At 41.8% G+C, this 18,827-nt stretch overlaps 1 protein-coding gene across 1 annotated transcript in view; it reads right to left on the bottom strand.

Moving 5' to 3' along the window:
- Positions 1–14,446, bottom strand: part of LOC120527522 (caspase-7-like) — a 58,420-nt gene extending 43,974 nt beyond the window's left edge. Inside the window, exons 1-2 of the mRNA XM_039751021.1 lie at positions 14,195–14,446; positions 1,919–2,094 (exon numbers count right to left, since the gene is read on the bottom strand). Coding sequence (XP_039606955.1) covers positions 1,919–2,030 — 112 coding nt within the window. The 5' untranslated portion in view covers positions 2,031–2,094; positions 14,195–14,446. The remainder of the gene's footprint in view (positions 1–1,918; positions 2,095–14,194) is intronic.
- Between the last annotated feature and the right edge of the window lie 4,381 nt (positions 14,447–18,827).

Genomic DNA, 18,827 nt, shown 5'->3' with positions numbered 1-18,827 from the left:
AAATGACATGACATATTATGTTTATGGATCCTAATGTGTTATGTTTTGAATATTGTTTCGTGTATTAATTGTTTTGTATGCATGTACTTTTTAAAGTATTTAGTTATTGGCCTTTATGTAGAAGATCAGGGGGCAGGGACCCAATGAGGTAGCAGCTAGAGAACCGTCATCTGCCCATGTTAAGATATGAAGCCCCAAACATGGCAGATAAGGTGAGGCCTCTAAAATGCTCCACAAATGGCAGGCCATAACCTTCACAGGCCCACCTCAGACTAGCTTGACCCAGAAATTTATGCCTGAACAGGCTTCAAAATGGGCAACTGGCTGTGAAAGCTCGAGTAGGCTGCAAGTCTCAAAATATAGAAAAATGTCTTACAAGGGAGACAAAATCATTAAAACTTTAACTTATAAAATAACCCCAACTGTAATTTTTTTAACTTGAGGTTGCATTTACAAATACAGAAGAAACAAAAACGTTCATAATAGCAAAGAAAGGATGTGCCTAAAAAGGCAATGTAAGACAAACAAATCCCAATTCATAATCCAAAAGCGAAAAATCAAAAACTGAGCAGAAACAATCAGAAAAGTCTGAAAAGTCCACTCCTTCATACTACTGTGCTCTTTTGTGTACAATGCTCTTCTGATTTTAACTTATGCGGTGTCACACATGTGTGATTATGAGGGAGCTGAGTGGACCAAGTGAAGGTAATTACCCTCCAGGCCTGGGGGTGGCAGGGTGCACTAAACCTACCTCTGTTATCTCTGCAGGCCAAATATGGGAAAACCTGCCTGATTCAACATCAACGTCATCACCTGTAGTTCTGGCACCCAGACTGATGTCACTTGCGGTTCCGGCACCCAGACAGATATCACTTCCAGTTCCGGCACACAGACGACATCACTTTCGGTTTCGGCTTATAAAGCTGCCATCTTTTCAAAAGTTCAGTCTTGGAACTCAAAGAGAGCAGTACTACGTTCATTTAAATACCCATTTGCAGCCAGGGACAATATAAGGGTGGCTGCCCCAAACCTTTTTTGGGTGTTAAGACTCATTCTGTCACAGCGGCTCTGGCCAGAAATAGCCAAAGTGAAGGTTTAGAAGAATTGGTGTCAGGGTAGATCTGCCTGTGGGGGCTCCACCCACAAAACACAAGGAATGGTAGCACAATTAACAGCAACAATACAGAATTCTGAGCATAAGAGAAAAACATAAAAAAAAAATCATTCAAAAACATAAAATAAACATAAATACAGGCCCTTACATAACAGCCTATATATTCTGGGCAGAGCAACAAGTTCCCCAGAATGGCATTTTAAAATGTGATTTTAAAAATATAAAAATAAATGAGAATAACAAAAGAAACACAAATGGAATCCCTAAATAGTCAACCCTGAGCCAACAAAACCCAGTGCCAAATTCAAATCTCGACAACACAGAGCCAGAAAGAAGGACTGAGAGACACTAGTAGAGTTCCCTCTTCTGTTCACAGCTTGCAAACGTAGTTACCCGTAAGCCAGGGTAGAATCAAAACTTATATTTACCATTTATCTTAAAGCACACATTAATGAGATATGGGAAGATGGCAGCCCATATTTGCCACCCACAGTCCACAGGTGTATATTAGTGTGTAAATCGCCTGGGCCTGGTGTCAACATGTGCCTAGCCGTGTCTGTGTCTTAGGCTGGGCTATCATCCTGTCCAGTGTTAGTTCCTGCCTTAGATATAGTGCTCCTGTGCTAGGCTCCACCATTTTATGATTCTGTTTTGTTTAACTGGGTTAAGAAAATGCATAGCAGGATTTTAAAACGTGACAGACCACCATCCAGTTACGAAGATATGTCTCCAAATGAGTAAATGTCCATATAAAGCATTAGCTTTAATAATGAGTCTGAATGTAACAATAAAAGAGCAGCTTACCTAGAAAATTCTCGTTGTTAATTATTACACATTTTCCAATTTTCCCGTAGTCCATATTGTAAGAATAAGACAAAACATCTGCATTCCACTGGTCAGGTGTGGTATGCTCCATTGAGTCCTTGTGTATTTCCTTTGTTAGATAATCCCAGTGCTGTTAACAGGTGACTTATTACCTACTATAAATAAGAAACAAATAGAATAAAAAAAAACAAATTATAAGAAGCCATAAATAAATACCATAGTTGATATTTGATGTGAAAAGATAAAGTCATTATTTCAAGTCCAACCTATGCTTCTTTGTCCTGGGACGCTATATAGAAGGACATTTCTCTGTTGGTCCCCACTAGTGTTTATTAGTGAAATTCACCAAAGCATTTGTCACGTCAAATATGCTGTGTTCGCTGGTGACCTTGTTCATTGAATATTTTCCTAGAAATTCACCGTGAAGCCAGCTTAAAAGAAGAACATTTTTGTTTTCAGTGCCACATAATGTTTTGCAGGTCAAGCATGACTTCACAGAGCTGTAGCAGACATGTGCAGACTTTAATGCTGGCGTACCATAAGTGTACTCCACAGCACACATTTCACATTGATCTGCTGCACGTACGTGTGATGTCCTGACCTGATCAGCTGGATTTGCACCCCTCATACATTAAAAAAAAAAACTTGCAGTATTTTCATTTTTAGAGTACATTAGTTGACCATAATGAGAATATTATGGAATTTTGTTTTCTGTATAGATTCATTGTACTGGATTAAGCACATTATACTCCTCACTATGCAATGCACATCAGATGATGGCAGGCACTGCCCACTGAGTATATAAGGCTGATCTCTTGCATTAAAAGCTCTCTGAGTGTGCTGATACACACTGGTATGTATACATTATCTGCTTGTACTAAAAAGCTCAAATAGGGAAGTGTCAGTATAGAGCAGTGTACATTTTCAAATTCCAGTGGCCGCACTCCATGTCCATATAAACGAAGGGGGTGTGGGCCAAATCCATCTGCAATTAGCCAATGCAGCGCAACACCTAGTTAAAGCAAACCTTAAAGGAGCTCCTCTCTGCCACTCCCAGAGTCAGAAAACAGACGAGAGTCTGTGAAATAACTGGTACAAAAACGATGTGCCAGCTGCATCTGATCTATCCGTGCAGATGCTGTGCATTTTTTTCTTCCAACAAAAACATAGTAGTACTAGGGTGTTGTACTGTGTTAAGACACTATGTACAGTATGTAGTGAGAAGCCAAGCAAAATGAAACCTTTTATTGGCTAACTAAAAAGATTACAATATGCAAGCTTTCATCTTGCCTGTAGAAGGGGCCTGATTTGCCTCGAAAGCTTGCATATTGTAATCTTTTTAGTTAGCCAATAAAAGGTGTCATTTTGCTTGACTTCTCACAACATAAAAATAGAAATGCATTGTAAATAGTAATAATTCTTACATTATTATTTCACAGGGTTTGAGGTTTGTTATGACTCGATGCTGCATTGATCCCCTTTTCTTATAAGGAGCCTACACATGGTCACCTATTTTGTTTCTAGTTATTGTTCCGTCTGTGTCTTTTGTTGTTGAAGTCTGGTAGCGCAGTGGTTAACACTCTAAGCTCAGGTTGCCTCTAAGGTCAGGTCATATTTTCAGCTATAGTGATCAGTCCAACATAGTTGGTACTGTAGATGCTTCTCTAGCCCTCTAGGACAATTAAAAATCCATTGCGCCATTAAAATCCACTCAAAACTAGTTCAGTTATTCTTTCCCCACTGACGTCAATGCATTTAATTTCAGGGAAGTTCATGAACATTTCTGCGATTTCACCAAACTCACAGTAAAGTGAATTCCGTGGAGTTCCCTCATCACTTTTTCCTACCAAAGCAGGAGCTTGAAATTAAATGTTTTGCAATCAGATTTTGATTACCATTTTCCACAGAAAATGGAAGTCACAACCACAGAGATTTAACTATACCCATGCTGTTTTCTTTTACTTACTACCATTTTAGTGAAGGCAACTGTTAAAACTTCACCATATGGTAGTTTTAGTCTCACCATTCCTAGTAATGGGGATTACCACCATAACAGCCTCTTCTCCTAGGCTTTTTGGTTTCTGTTTTTTTTTTAATTAATTAACATGTGCATTGTGATTCTGCATACAAGCTATGTCACAATACTTGATTTTTTAACACGAACTACTGTAGCATCAGAGCTGCTTCTGTAATTTCCAGCTTAGATGGCTCAAGGCCTTGAATGTTTCTTCTTGGAACTGCTGAGTTTGGCTTAGTGAATACTTTTCAAATGAGGATCAGCTTTTTTTTATTGTGTTACAGGTCTGCACTTGTGAATTTAGAGCTCTTTCTCTGCTCCCATATTGTTACAGAATTCAGTTTTTGAGCCAGCACTTTTGCCTTCAATACGTAAATTACAAATGTTGCGTGTTTTATCCTGTCTTCTTCACACACAGCAATTGTAACCTTTTCCAGGATTGCTAGTCCTCTTATTATTCCATTAGAGATAAGGAAATAGAAGTTCTCCTTCCTATCCAGTATCACACTTGGCGACATCCTTCATGCTTTTCACTCACCATCTTGGAACTAATTTTTTACAACCTTAACATCTTCCATTCCACAGCATTTGTGATCCAACTTGACTCATTACTTTAGCCCACTTGTGGTCAAAGTGATCTTTTACCAGTCTATTTTGCAAAGTCAGTACAGTGATCTTGTAGCAAGTTTTGCTCATTTTCCCATATAACCCTGCTCCTTTCAGTTGTCATTATGTGTACCCGTACTGCCAGAGTGAATAAACTGAGAAACTTGGAATAAGGATGGACCAGAAGATCAACTGTAAGTCTAAACACCAAGGCAAGGCTGTTGACCATGAATTAAAAATAAACTGCTGTCAAAAACAAAATGCTAAACAAACTCAAAGTCAAGCAGGGAATTACTAATGTTTTGAAGCCAGAAACACACTAAATCAATTTTGTTTATCTGCGATCTTTGTTAATAGATTTGCGATGCTAGTTTATAAAGTTGACTTGAAAGACCACACACACCCTAACTCCCGGGACAATGGGATAACCAAAATGGCAGTGCCCATAAACAAAAACTAATGTATTGCAGTAGAACCAAAATACCAATGTAATTAAATACATTCAGAGCTTAACTGCAGGCTTGGTATCCTCAGTTTTGACCCACCACAGCTCAAAATTATTAAAAAGAAATCCAGAATATTCTCAGAAAATAGTATTTGAAATTCCTGCATAAAGTGCTACTCTCTAAATATGCACAAGAAACAATATGCACAGGCTGGTGCTGCTGAGGCATGGCGTACGCCAAGCCCAGTCAACCCTCAGTCCCGCTGTATCAGCCCTTGTGTTTGCTTGGTACATTCATCTGCAATTGTCTTTATGCTTTTATATACATAACTAATGAGCACCCATGGTTTTTGCTCATCCAGAAAGGGTCCTGGACCATATACTCGTGGACTGACCTGTTTACTTAAACCTGTAAGGCAGACCAACCTGTATACTTAATTCCAACATTTATGTGTCTAAAATAATTAAATAAGATGAGTCTCTTGACATTCTAAATACCCAAACATGAAAAGTGGAATTCTAAAAAAAATGTACTAAATAAGTAATAAACCATAACAGCACCTAACTGTGCAACCATTTCGAAACATTTATTCAGTTCATCACTAAATTTTTGGCTTGCGTTATTTTTCTTAGCTTTGACCACATCTCTCAGATGCTTTTCCCCACTGCTCCTAGTTATGTTGCTTGTCAATAATTAATATACAAAAATCATGTAATGAAAAGAAATGAGAATTTTGAATAACAGCACTCTTTTGTGTGCCCTGGCATTGTATTTTCAGCTTTTTTAAATGCACTTACGTTTTTTGTTGTAATGTTTTGAAATTTGGACACTTAATCCCGATGTCACTCCTTTCAGCAAGCGTATTATGAGACTAAGATTAAAGCACTCCCTGGGTGCCTTGTCTGTTGTCTCAGTGTATGCTCCGACCGCAGTGAATGATGTCTCGGTGAGGCAGACATTTCATTTGCAATTGCTCAGTGGTTGATGGGTATCTGCGAGGTGATACTCTTCTGCTCATGAGTGATTTAAATGTGACCACTGGCACTGACACGGCTGGCTATGTGGACTGTGTCAGTCCCCATGGGTCTGGTGACCATGGTGAAAGTGGCTTCATGTTCCTTGACTTTGCAAAAGGTCAGGGGCTACAGATTGCTGGATCCAGTGATCTGAGCCACATCGCTGGACTTGGCACTCCAATACTGGTGATGCAGTGAAGAAGATCAATCACATCCTCATGGGCAGATGCTGGAGGTTCTTACAAAACTGCAAGGTCTATAGAAGTGCCTAGTTTGTGAATTGTGACTACAGACTTGTTGTTGTTGCTACTCTGAAGATCCAGCTTAGGTCCGGTAGGCTACCACCTACTAGGAGAATGAGGAGATCAGGCTGTTTCTGACGAGTTTACATACGGTTTGTGTGAGGAACTTACAGACATGGGTGCAACTGTTGATCCTAATGTGATGTGGGAAACCTTCCGTGACAAAACCCTGAAGATTGTTGAGGGTTGTGTTGGTGTTACCAGTGTTCCCAGAAGGAGGTGTTTCATCTCACAGGGCACCCTGGATATCATTGAGAGGAGTCGCAGCGCACAGCTTGATAACAACTCCGGTCTGTACTGGTCACTGAGAAGGATGGCTGGGAGGGCTCTGAGGGCAGATAAGGAGGTGTTTGTTAGAGGAATCTGTGAGCAAGTGACACATCATCTATGGTCTAGCAACCCACGTCCTGCTTACAGAGGAACTGAAGCATTACGCACATCCGAACATGTTTCTTCAGAGAGTCGGAGTCAGGGCAGGTGATGGACCAATCCTTACAGATGATGCTGCAATTGTGACCAAATGTGCTAGCTACTTTGAGCAGCTGTTTAAAACTGATCCTCTGACTAGGACATTGGACATCTCTGGGTCCACGTTTCTTGAGGCAGATCCTCCAATTAGCTGTGAACCGCCCAGTCTCAATGAGATTGCACAGGTGGTGAATCAGCTGCGGTAGGGCATGCTGCAGGGATCAGTGGTATCCAAGGTGAATTTCTCCAGGCTGATGGTAAGGTTATCTACCTTGCATTGCTGTCAGTCTTTGCTTCCATTTAGGAGACAGGCATCATCCCAACTGACTGGAAAACGAGACTTGTTGTATATATCTGGAAAGGGAAGGGTGATCTTCTGGATTGCAGTAACTACAGGGGGATAACACTGCTCTCGGTGCCAGGTAAGGTCCTTGCTAGGGTAATCCTCAATAGGATCCGTGATCACTTGCTCACCTTCCAGTGAGCGGAGCAGTCTGGTTTTACACCTAAGAAGTCTACCATCGACTGCATCTTGGCACTGAGGATTCTCATGGAGCTGCAAACACGAGTATAGGCATATTTTCAATACAACCTTTGTCAATTTTCGCAAAGTGTTTGACTTAGTTGATCGAGCTGCTCTGTGGGATATCCTGAGACTTTTCTGGATCCCCCCAAAGTTGCTGTATATCATGGCCAGCCTGTACAGTGGTTTATAAAGCCTTAAATAATCTCGCTCCATCTTACATATCGGAATGTCTGACACCCTATATTCCAAATCGTAACCTCTAATGAGTGTCTTCTTACAATTTCAAAAGCTAAACTTAAGTGGTGAGGCAGCCTTCTGCTGTTATGCACCTAAAATCTGGAATAGCCAGCCAATAGGAATTCGCCAGGCTAATACAGTAGAGCACTTTAAAACACTGCTGAAAACATATTACTTTAACATGGCCTTTTCATAGCTTCACTTTAACTTAATCCTGATACTCTGTATGTTCAATTCAGCATAACTATTCATGGTGGCTCTAAAATCCGTACTGACCCCTGCTCTCTCTTCTGTTTCTTTTTTCGTTTTTTTTGTGGTGGCGGCCTGCACCACCACCACCTACTCAAAGCATCATGATGCTCCAACATTGATGGACTAAAAGCCAGAAGTCTACATGACCATCATCATCTAGTCTTTCCGTGAGAACCCTAAATACATTGAGGACTGTTTCATTTATGTTAGGTAGAATGCCCAGAGGGGACTGGGCAGTCTAATGGTCTGGAATCCCTACAGATTTTATTTTTTTCTCCAGCCGTCTGGAGTTTTTTTGTTTTTTCTGTCCACCCTGGCCATCGAACCTTACTCTTATTCTATGTTAATTAATGTTGACTCATTTTATTTTCTAACTGTGTCTTTTATTCTTCTATTCTTCATTATGTACAGCATTTTGAACTACATTCTTTTTGTATGAAAATGTGCTATATAAATAAATGTTGTTGTTGTTGTTGTTGTACTGTAACTGCTGTGCAGAGTGGAGGCAGAACTTCTGCATTTTTCCCAGTTGATTCTGGGGTTCATCTGAGTGTGTTCTTGTTCCTTTTCTGTTCAATGCTTGCAGGGTTATGGGGTCCAACTGCTGTGGGGCATCTGTTGGTGAGGAAAGATTCACTGATTTGACTTTGGCAACAATGCTGTGATCTTCTCTGAGTCAATGGAGGCTCTGATTGGGGCTCTCAAGAGACAGAGTAAGGAGTATGAGTGTCTGGGTTTGCGAGTGTCCTGGATAAAAACCAAGAGCCAGGCCTTTAATGACCTCTTGGGCACAGCCATCAGCAGTGTGCCTGTCTGCAGAGAGAATGTCAACCTTATCGAGAGGTTTACTTACCTAGGCAGAATCATTCATGGTAACTCTTCCTATGAAGTCAGTAAACAGATTGGGAGAGCATGGGGGATCATGAAGCTGCTGGAACGTGGTGTGTGGTACTTGCAATATCTTGGTGCAAGTCTTTAGAGTCCTGGTGCTTCCTGTCAACATGGTTGCGAAACATGGATGCAATCCAGTGACCTGAGACAAAGACTGGACTCCTTTGGTACTGTGTCTCTTCGGAGAATCATTGGGTACCACTGGTTTGACTTTTCTTCAAACGAGTGGTTGCTCACAGAGTCCCAAATGAGGTAGATTACCTGTATTGTGGGGCAATGTGAGTTACAGCACTACGGCCATAGTGTGTAATTCCCAGAGGATGATCTGGCTCACAGGATCCTCGTTGTTGAGGATCCAAATGGCTAGACCAGGCCAAGGAAATGCCCATGTAACACCTGGCTGCAGCAAATAGATGGTAATTTACAGGGGATGGGACTAGATCATGTGTCTGCCTGGGGAGTTGCCAACCAGGATCTCAAGCTGTTTCGTGGTGCAGTCAGTGCACTAATGCGCTGTATCAGTGCATTTTGAACTTCCTAGATTTTGTATTTTTAAAGGATCTCGGGGAGTGTCCCACAAGTGGTGTAGCTGCTCGGTGTGGTATAAAACAGTGGTTCAACTGTGGGGTGGGCCCCCCTAGGGGGGCACGAAGTAACAAAAAGGGGGACGCGAAGATGTGAAAAAAAAAACAAGAATTAAAAATATGAAAAATACATCTACTGAAACCAAAACAAATTAACTTAAACTACATTCTGATACTACAGTAGAAAAATAAATATAGAGTTAGATAAATGTCGATAAAAGTTAAGTAGGTATAATAAAATATGCATCTATGATATATCATTAATTAAAAAAGAACAAATTGGTATTAGTGGGCTCCTTTCAAAAAAATGTTGAGGGAGCGCGATTAAAACTCGGGTCGCAAATACTTAAAGGTTGAGAAATGCTGGTATAAAAGGTGAGTGAGGGCAGAACCAGCAGTATTGTTTAATAAGGCAGAAATGTCTGGAATAACAAAAACAAACAAAAGAAGGTTTCAAAACTCTTCAGTTTTAATGCTTCAAAAATTAAACAAAAGATAGGTTTCAAAAATTAAGTAAAACCAAAGAGTGCCAGTAAATTACTAAATTGTATTTTTAAATAATCTTCACAAAAAATTTGGATGATCTTTCTACAGAATTCTAGGTGCTGCCGTGTTTTCTACTGTGTCCATGATGATGTTACCAAGTATAATGTGATAGTATCACCGTGACATGAAGCATCAAGACATAAAGAAATGGCAATGTCCACAAGACAAAACTGAGGCACAAAACTAAGAATAATGATTTAAAAATTAAAAAATTCCAAAAACATCAGCAAAATTAACTAAAATCTCAGCAGTCACAAGATTTTGTGATTTCTGCATTCTGGCAAACACCTGTAAGTGTTAGGCAGGATTATCCGGCATCCCGGCTGGGGTAAAGGAGGACATTTGCCAAAAAAAGCAGCCAGAAAAAGGATAGCGATGGACTGGCCTTCTGTCCAGGAATTGTATGTGACCCCTTCCCAGACAGGAGAACAAAACAAAGGAGCAGTGGGAAAGGCTCCTATTTCAGAATATGTTTATCCCCCATCTACTAGATGGCAGCATCCCAGGAATTCTTAATCTTGTGGACATCTGCAGGACATAATGTGAGTTGTAGTGCTGGGAGTCATATTCATGATCCCTGTTTTTTGAGGCTTCTGCTTGAGTGCTTCTATTGGGCTAAGCCCTGCATCAGAAGTACTACCACATCCAACATAAAAGGAAGCCATCCTTTGCAGTTGAGTCAGAGTTGGGAGGAAGGTAAGGCAACACTCCCTGGAAGGAGGTGAACAGAGAAAGAAGAAAAGAAAGATTTTGTTCGAAATTTTGCTTCTACAACCATTGGACAAATCTTTGTGAAGTATTTTTATAATAGAAAATGTCCCTTTTGAACCCATGACTGTATTTGTGTTGGTTGTGTCAAGTATTTGAGGCTTGGTGGTGCCCCCTATCTGTCACATACAACTTTTATTTATCAATTTTGGCCTAAATTATTTGTGGCCTGTTTATTATTTTAGTTATTAAAGGTATTTTATTAAACCAGAAGTTTCTTTAAGTAAATTAAGTTAATAGTTGTATTAGGAAGTATTTAACTCTGAGGATTATTGCCATCTTTTCTTTTATAATTATTGGTGCTCATAGGCCATTTTATCTTATTTGAATAACTAATAAAAAAAAAACCATTGGTAGATGGCTAAACTGGTGTTGTCTGAAAGCGTGACTGGGTCTATAAAGTAACATTGTGTTTGATTTTTTTCATTTAAACAAACTGGGGAAAATATATATTTAGACAAACACTTCATTGCAAATAGTATCCTTTAACTAACACATAACAATTGTAAAAGGTGACTGTTTAATTATAATCACAAATGTCAGATGTGGACAGTGATATCAACAACAAAGAAGCAAAAGGCATCAAGTACGCAAAAGTACTGGAATGATTGTATTTCAGAATTTAATGACAGCTTTTTTGAAACAGTTCTGACAAATAACCTCATTCAAGTTTTTTGGTTCACCTTCATCCATTTGGCTTGTAACCAAGTGAGTTCAAACTATAGAAGTTACATTTGGCTTCAGAATAATAAACATATTTAGTGTTGCTCCTTTTCATTACTCTTACCAAAGTTCTATTTTTTTCAAGGCAGTTGTGCTAAAAACACCTAAACTGCAAATAAGGGCAGAAATCGGGCAGTCATCGCTCAAAAGTATGTTTGAATGAAATGGAATTTTGGAGGGGTGGCGCGGTGGTAGCACTGCTGTCTCGCATTTAGGAGACCCGGGTTCGCTTCCTGGGTCCTCCCTGTGTGGAATTTGCATGTTCTCCCCGTGTCTGTGTGGGTTTCCTCCGGGTACTCCGGTTTCCTCCCAAAGATGTGCAGGTTATGTGGATTGGAGATTCTAAATTGTGCTTGGTGTGTGTATAGTTGAGCTTGAAAGTTTGTGCACCCTTTAGAATTTTCTATATTTCTGCATAAATATGATCTGAAACATCATCAGATTTTCATTTAAGTCCTACAAGTAGATAAAGAGAAACCATTTAAACAAATGAGACAAAATATTATACTTGGTCATTTATTTATTAAGGAAAATGATCGAGTATTACATATTTGTGAGTGGCAAAAGTATGTGAACCTTTGCTTTCAGTATCTGGTGTGACCTCCCTTTACAGCAATAACTGCAACTAAATGTTTCCGGTAACTTCTGATCATTCCTGCACACCGGCTTGGAGGAATTTTAGCCCATTCCTCTGTACAGAACAGCTTCAACTCTGGGATGTCGGTGGGTTTCCTTACATTAACTGCTCGCTTCAGGTCCTTCCACGACATTTTGATTGGATTAAGGTCAGGACTTTGACTTGGCCATTCCAAAACATTAACTCTATTCTTCTTTAACCATTCTTTGGTAGAATGACTTGTGTTGTTAGGGTTGGTGTCTTGCTGCATGACCTACCTTCTCATGAGATTCAGTTCATGGACAGATGTCCTGACATTTTCCTTTAGAATTCTCTGATGTAATTTAGAATTCATTGTTCCATCAATAAAGGCAAGCCGTAATAGGCCCAGATGCAGCAAAACAGGCCCAAACCATGATACTACCACCACCATGTTTCACAGATGGGATAAGGTTCTTATGCTAGAATGCAGTGTTTTTCTTTCTCCAAACATAACACTTTTCATTTAAACCAGAAAGTTCTATTTTGGTCTCATCCATCCACAAAACATTCTTCCAATAGCCTTTTGGTTTGTCCATCTGCAGATGAGCAGCAATTTCTTTTGGAGAGCAGTGGCTTTTTCCTTGCAACCCTGCCATACACACCATTGTTGTTCAGTGTTCTCCTGATGGTGGACTCATGAACATGAATATTAGCCAATGTGAGAGAGGCCTTCAGTTACTTAGAAGTTACCTTGGGGTCCTTTATGACCTCGACAACTATTACACGCCTTGCTCTTGGAGTGATCTTTGTTGGTCGACCACTCCTGGGGAGGGTAACAATGGTCTTGAATTTCCTCCATTTGTACACAATCTGTCTGACTAGATTGGTGGAGTCCAAACTCTTTAGAGATGGTTTTGTAATCTTTTCCAGCCTGATGAGCATCAACAATTCTTTTTTGGAGGTCCTCAGAAATCTCCTTTGTTCATGCCATGATACACTTCCACAAACGTGTTGTGAAGAGCAGACTTTGATAGATCCTGTTCTTTAAATAACACAGGGTGCCCTCTCATATCTGATTGTCATCCCATTGATTGAAAACACCGGACTCTAATTTCACCTTCAAACTAACTGCTAATCCTAGAGGTTCACATACTTTTGCCACTCACAAATATGTAATATTTGATCATTTTCCTCAATAAATAAATGACCGAGTATAATAATTTTGTCTCATTTGTTTAACTGGTTTCTCTTTATCTACTTTTAGGACTTGACTGAAAATCTGATGATGTTTTAGGTCATATTTATGCATAAACATAAACAAATTCTAAAGGGTTCACAAACTTTCAAGCACAACTGTATGTGTGTGTGCTGGCACCCTGCCTAGGGTTTGTTTCCTGCCTTGCGCCATGTGTTGGCTGGGATTGGCTCCAGCAGACCCCCATAACCCTGTAGTTAGTATATAGCGGGTTGGTTAATGGATGGATGCAAAGATGGGTGCTTTGCAAAGTTTCCATATAGCTGGCCAGGGTTGTTCCATCCAGCCTTTTTTTTTTATAATGGGGCTTGTTTTGCTGTGGTTGCATCTGGGGTTAGGATCATGTCACAAAACATCTGAATGTTGTAACTCTTAACACTAATATTATTATTTTCAAAACTTGCAGGCGCATTGGTGACAAACAGGATGTCAGTCTATCATAGAGTATGCTCATATGTGGCTTGCCTCACTCCCTCCTGACTCACTCACTCACTCATTCATTTAAAATAACCAATTAAACATTGGGCCAAGGGAGGCAGACATAGTTTATGGAGGACTTTCCCTACAGACACATTTAGCATGGATATACTCCAAACAATAAATACCTGAGCCAGGATTCAAGTTCATTCTAGTCCAAAAATGTGTTCAGCCAAGTCAAAAGCACTAGATACACCCTATGCAGTGTCTCAGCTATATGGCTTTCCAAACTACAGCTTATAAGATTTCACTGGACTATAAAATCATTTTTGGAAATGTTATCCAAATTGTTATTTACATGATAATACAAGTAGAGCATATTTTCCATCCACAAATTATAAACACATTTCTACAAATGACTTAAACAATCTTCCTTGTTCATTAACACTTACTACATTAACTCTGATATGAAAGTCTCGTTATTACTTAACTTTTTTATATAGGATTATTACATTTCACAGAACTGTCAAGAACTTGTCTAAATCAGATCTTCACAGTATTACAAGAGTTAAAAGAGAAAAAGATCAAATAATCCCAACTTACAGACACTGTGCTTGGCAGTTGGAGTCAGCCTAGGGCTTGCCGTGTTCTGTTTGAGTGCCTCCTGTGTATATCTCTTAATTTCCTTTTCCCAAGCCTTTCTTGAAAGGATTACGCAAATAAAGGTAAATGATTAACAGGAAATGTGTAATGATTTCAAGTATCAGATAAAATAGTCATTTAGTGCAGATGTATCACTATAACATATAACCATCCATCCATTATCCAACTCACTACATCCTAACTACAGGGTCACGGGAGTCTACTGGAACCAATCCCATCCAAAAAAAGGCGCAAGGCAGGAAACAAACCTGGGCAGGGCGCCAGCCCACTGCAGGGCGCACACACACAAACACCAAGCACACACTAGGGACAATTTAGAATCGCCAATGCACCTAACCTGCATGTCTTTGGACTGTGGGAGGAAACCCACGCAGGGAGGACCCAGGAAGGGAACCCGGGTCACCTAACTGCAAGGCAGCAGCACTACCACTGCGCCACCGTGCCACCCATAACATATAACTGAACATGGAATTTTCTTTAGCCGGAGTAAGCATATAGTGGCTTCTAGGTGATTAATGAACTAGACAGTGTCTAAGATCCATCCGTCTGTTTTCAAAAGAAAGAAACCCAAATCAGGTGTTTTTTGGGGGAGTCGTGTGACGATGCGGGTTGGTTGCATGTTCCCATCATCTGTCTGGGAGCTGTTAACCCAACACCGTCGATAATGTCACCGAGATGAGCTGAAAAGTGAGGACAATTCTCAAATGAAGCCAAAACGTGCATAAGTGCTTTTATTAAACCATAATCAAAGCAAAAAGTACAGTGTCCACAGTTCCAATAAATATTCCATAAAACCATCAAATAAATCCTTTGAAACTCGAGGTTAAAATAAAATACAGAAGTTAATGCAGTCTATCTCATTACTCTCCAGCCCACCTCCATCATTCTTTCTCCCCGGCTCACCCATTGCTCTCACAGCCGGCGGAGACCCAACAGCCACGAGCTCCTTAAGCCAGCCTCCATCTTGGCCCCCTTACGGATGTCACTGCTAGACCGACGAGGTCAGCGCTCCTCCTTTCATCCTTCCCGCACCTGTAGTCACTCCTTAGGAGGACACCTGCTCTGCTTACCCCACTCATTAAAAACTTTCATTGGGGTCAACTAGCCCCCAGAGTGCGTCAGCCTAACGCTCCTTTGTGGAGCCCCCACTCATGGTGTCTCCACTTTCCATATGGCCAGATTGTCCTGATCCAGATTTTCCCATCCTTAACCTCCTTTCACTTTTCCACGATCTATCTATACATCCTTCCATTTATCTCCTCTTTCCTGGTATCGACCCGTATATATACACATATCTCTGCGCGCCTCCGTGGGCGCAGCGCCTTAATCACACACCGCAGGAAGCCAATGAGGCAATCAAGAATGACCGCACCCACACGTGCGAGTGCAACTTGCTCCCGCTACCTCATTAACTCCCCACGGTCATGCAATCACGCCCACGGAGAATGGCACAGCTATACGGATTTAAAACCAGGGCTTTTTATGGGAAGCCATGGACCCACTATAGCACAAGTGGAACTTATCCTAGAAGCATGGAATGCAAGGCATGGGATGCCAGTCCATAGCATGATAAATTCTCCCAAAAGAAGATAATGTAGAGTCTCCAATCAACCTAATAGGCTGGAATGCTTGAGGAAGATCAGAGTGCTCAGAGGACATGTTTAGAATCCAAGCAGTCAGTGACAGGGTTGGAATTCTAGCCTTGAGGCAACTAACCATTGCACCACTGCAGTTTGCAATATTACACACAAAATAATATGATTCTCAGGGTGCTAGGGCAGAGGTACCTTTAGCTCTACTAGAACCCTCCATTTAGTTACTGTCCTTATACTTTCTGTCCAAGTTGCCTTCTTCAGGTCTTACGAGAACCAATTTAAATTGTGCACCAAAGGAGGTAGAAGGGTGCATTGAGGCACATCTGAAAGCAATTTCTCTTCAACAGAAATCTCATTGCTCGTAGTAAATAGGTTTCTAGTACCTGGTACCATAACCTTCCTTCATATCCTGTGATATGACCTTAGTTGATGACAACAACTATCAAGTTTTTTTCCTAAAGAAATATGGACTTTGTTCTCACATTGCTGTTAAGAAATACAGTATGTGTTAAGATGTGCATTATGTCCAACTTTTTATTTCTTATTGATCTATCACTCTTGCATGCTTTCACATTCTCCCACTGTGTAATACTTCACATTCAGTGAGTGTGTTTACAAGCACACACAAAACAGAGATAAGGTAACCTGGTTAAGGTAGAAACCTGTTTCTTAAAAATCCACATTTACACGGTGTCACACACGTATACATGGGAGGCAGGTAAAGGGCTTGAGTAAGGGCAGTTCTGAGTCATACCGAGATGTGGCAGAGTGCACTGACTCATTTTCTCCCTTCCCTGTAGACCATTCACAGGAGATTCCACCTGGCCCTCTTGACATCACTTCCGGAACCAAGCCTATGGAAGGAGACCTTGCCAGCTCCGGCCCCTGTGATATCAGGTCCAGGCTCGAACCTATAGCTGAAGACCTTCATGAGCCCGACCCCTTTGATCTTGCTTCCTGTCTTCCGTTTTAAAAGCCTCCACCTTTTCCTTATTCCCTCAGTTCTGTTTTGGACTCGGTTTTGGGCACAGCAGTGCTATCATTTAAACAACGATTTGCAGCTAGGAAACCAAATATACGGGTGGCTGCCCCAAACCTTGCTATGGCTCTTTGTGGCTTTTGTGATGGTGGCATAGTCGGCAGGATGGAGAAATCCCGGAAGAGGACAGGACCTACAATGTACCCAGGTGAGAGCGTACCGGGACTGAGTTTTCAGGTGGGGAGAGTGACCCGTGGTTCGGCGAGACCCGGTACGGGCTCCGCTCCCTGCACGCTTAACCAGGCAACCTAGAGAGGCCAGGGAGTGCACAGGAGGGGCTCACAGAGTTGGGCTGCTCCGGAGGGGAGAGGCAACAGGGGCATATTATGCTCTTATTATGAGGAGAGTGCCCACCTCCCTGTTAAACCACAAACCCAATTACCACCTTGGGGTGCCCCAGACTGGCAGGTGAGAAAAATTAAAAACTGGAGGTTGGACCCAGAGCGGCCGACCCACAGACAAGCCTGGTCCTTCTGGGCAATGGCAGGGCAGTGGTTACGGCCATCTGAGAACAAGCCCTACCAAATAATAGAGCAGGTAGCCTGTTATCTGCTACTGAAAGCTCTTCCCCATGGCTTCACCCAGCTGGTCTGGGGTAAGCAGTTTAAGAACATGGCAGCGCTCATAGAGCTTCTGGAGACACAAAGGACAGCCTCACAATCTGGGGGAGCAGAAACGTACATTTGTCAAACTCAGCTGGAGTACGTCCCAAAACCTAGCCCCCTTCCTGTACAACCCGGAGCTTGTGCCAGCGTCCCCGGAGTCACGGGCGTGCAAACTGCTTGGAAGCATGGAGGTATGCAGGTGGAGGGGAAGGAGGGGTTGGTGTGCTCTGACTAACCTGTTGGTGGTCCCACACACAGGTGTGGTGATTGTAAACGGGTATAAGACCACAGCTTTATTAAATTCCGGCAGCGACATTACCATTGTTGCCCACCGGTTTGTGCTGCCGCGACAGTGGTTGAAAATTAAGACCAGTATAACCTGTGTCCACGGAGAAATCCGCTGGTACAGGTCTGTCATCTGTGTCATCAGTTGCGGAGGATCGGTACATAAATTTACCAAGGCGGTCCTTCCCAAATCCACCACACCCAGTGATACTGGCGCAGGACTGGTCTGAAATTAAAAGCGGTGAGACACATACCACTCCTGGGTTTAACTTAGGCATAGTTATAGATGAGGATGAGCCGTCTCAAGCTGCCTCCACGCCGTGTAATCAGCCGGCAAAGAGAGAGGAAGCGGTCTCCTTAAGTGACGTGGCAACTCCCAGACCGCCGCTTCCCGATACGTCATCCATGAGCACCGAAACAGAATGGGAGGAAACCATTTTGCACTTTAAATTTAGAGAAACACCAGCTTCTTTGAAAAGGGAATAGTGGAATGACGATACCCTTATGTCTGCCAAAAATGCAGTGGTCCTGGTCAACGGATGCCACAGGGTCCTCACTTTGTGTTGGAAAATGTCCTCTCTATCGCATAGCTGAGCATGACGGGCAGGAGAGACAGCTGTTGCTAATCCTGCGGACCTTCCGGCGGCAGGTCTGTAAGTTAGCACACACCCACCTCCTAGGTGGCCATTTGGGCACCAAGAAAACCCTGGAGCGGATCAAGCCCCGCTTTTATTGGCCGGGAATCAATGGGGAGGTTCAGTGCTTTTGCACTTCCTGCTCGGAGTGTCAATTGCGACAGATTCCTAGGAAGGACCATGCTCCTCTCGTCCCTCTTCCCCTAATTGATGTTCCCTTTCACAGAATTGGGGTCGATTTAGTAGGACCCCTAGAGCCCTCAGCCTGAGGACACAAGTATATTTTAGTCCTCGTAGATTATGCTACAAAATACCCCGAAGCTGTTCCGTTGCGCCCAGCCACTTCTAAAGCCATCACACGAGAATTAGTATGGGTCTTTGAACGCATTGCCATCCCTAAAGAAATCCTGACGG

Source organism: Polypterus senegalus, chromosome 4, assembly GCF_016835505.1.
Source record: "Polypterus senegalus isolate Bchr_013 chromosome 4, ASM1683550v1, whole genome shotgun sequence".
Taxonomy (NCBI): domain Eukaryota; kingdom Metazoa; phylum Chordata; class Cladistia; order Polypteriformes; family Polypteridae; genus Polypterus; species Polypterus senegalus.
Note: the sequence above shows the minus strand (reverse complement) of the source record. Positions and strands in the feature narration are given on the sequence as shown.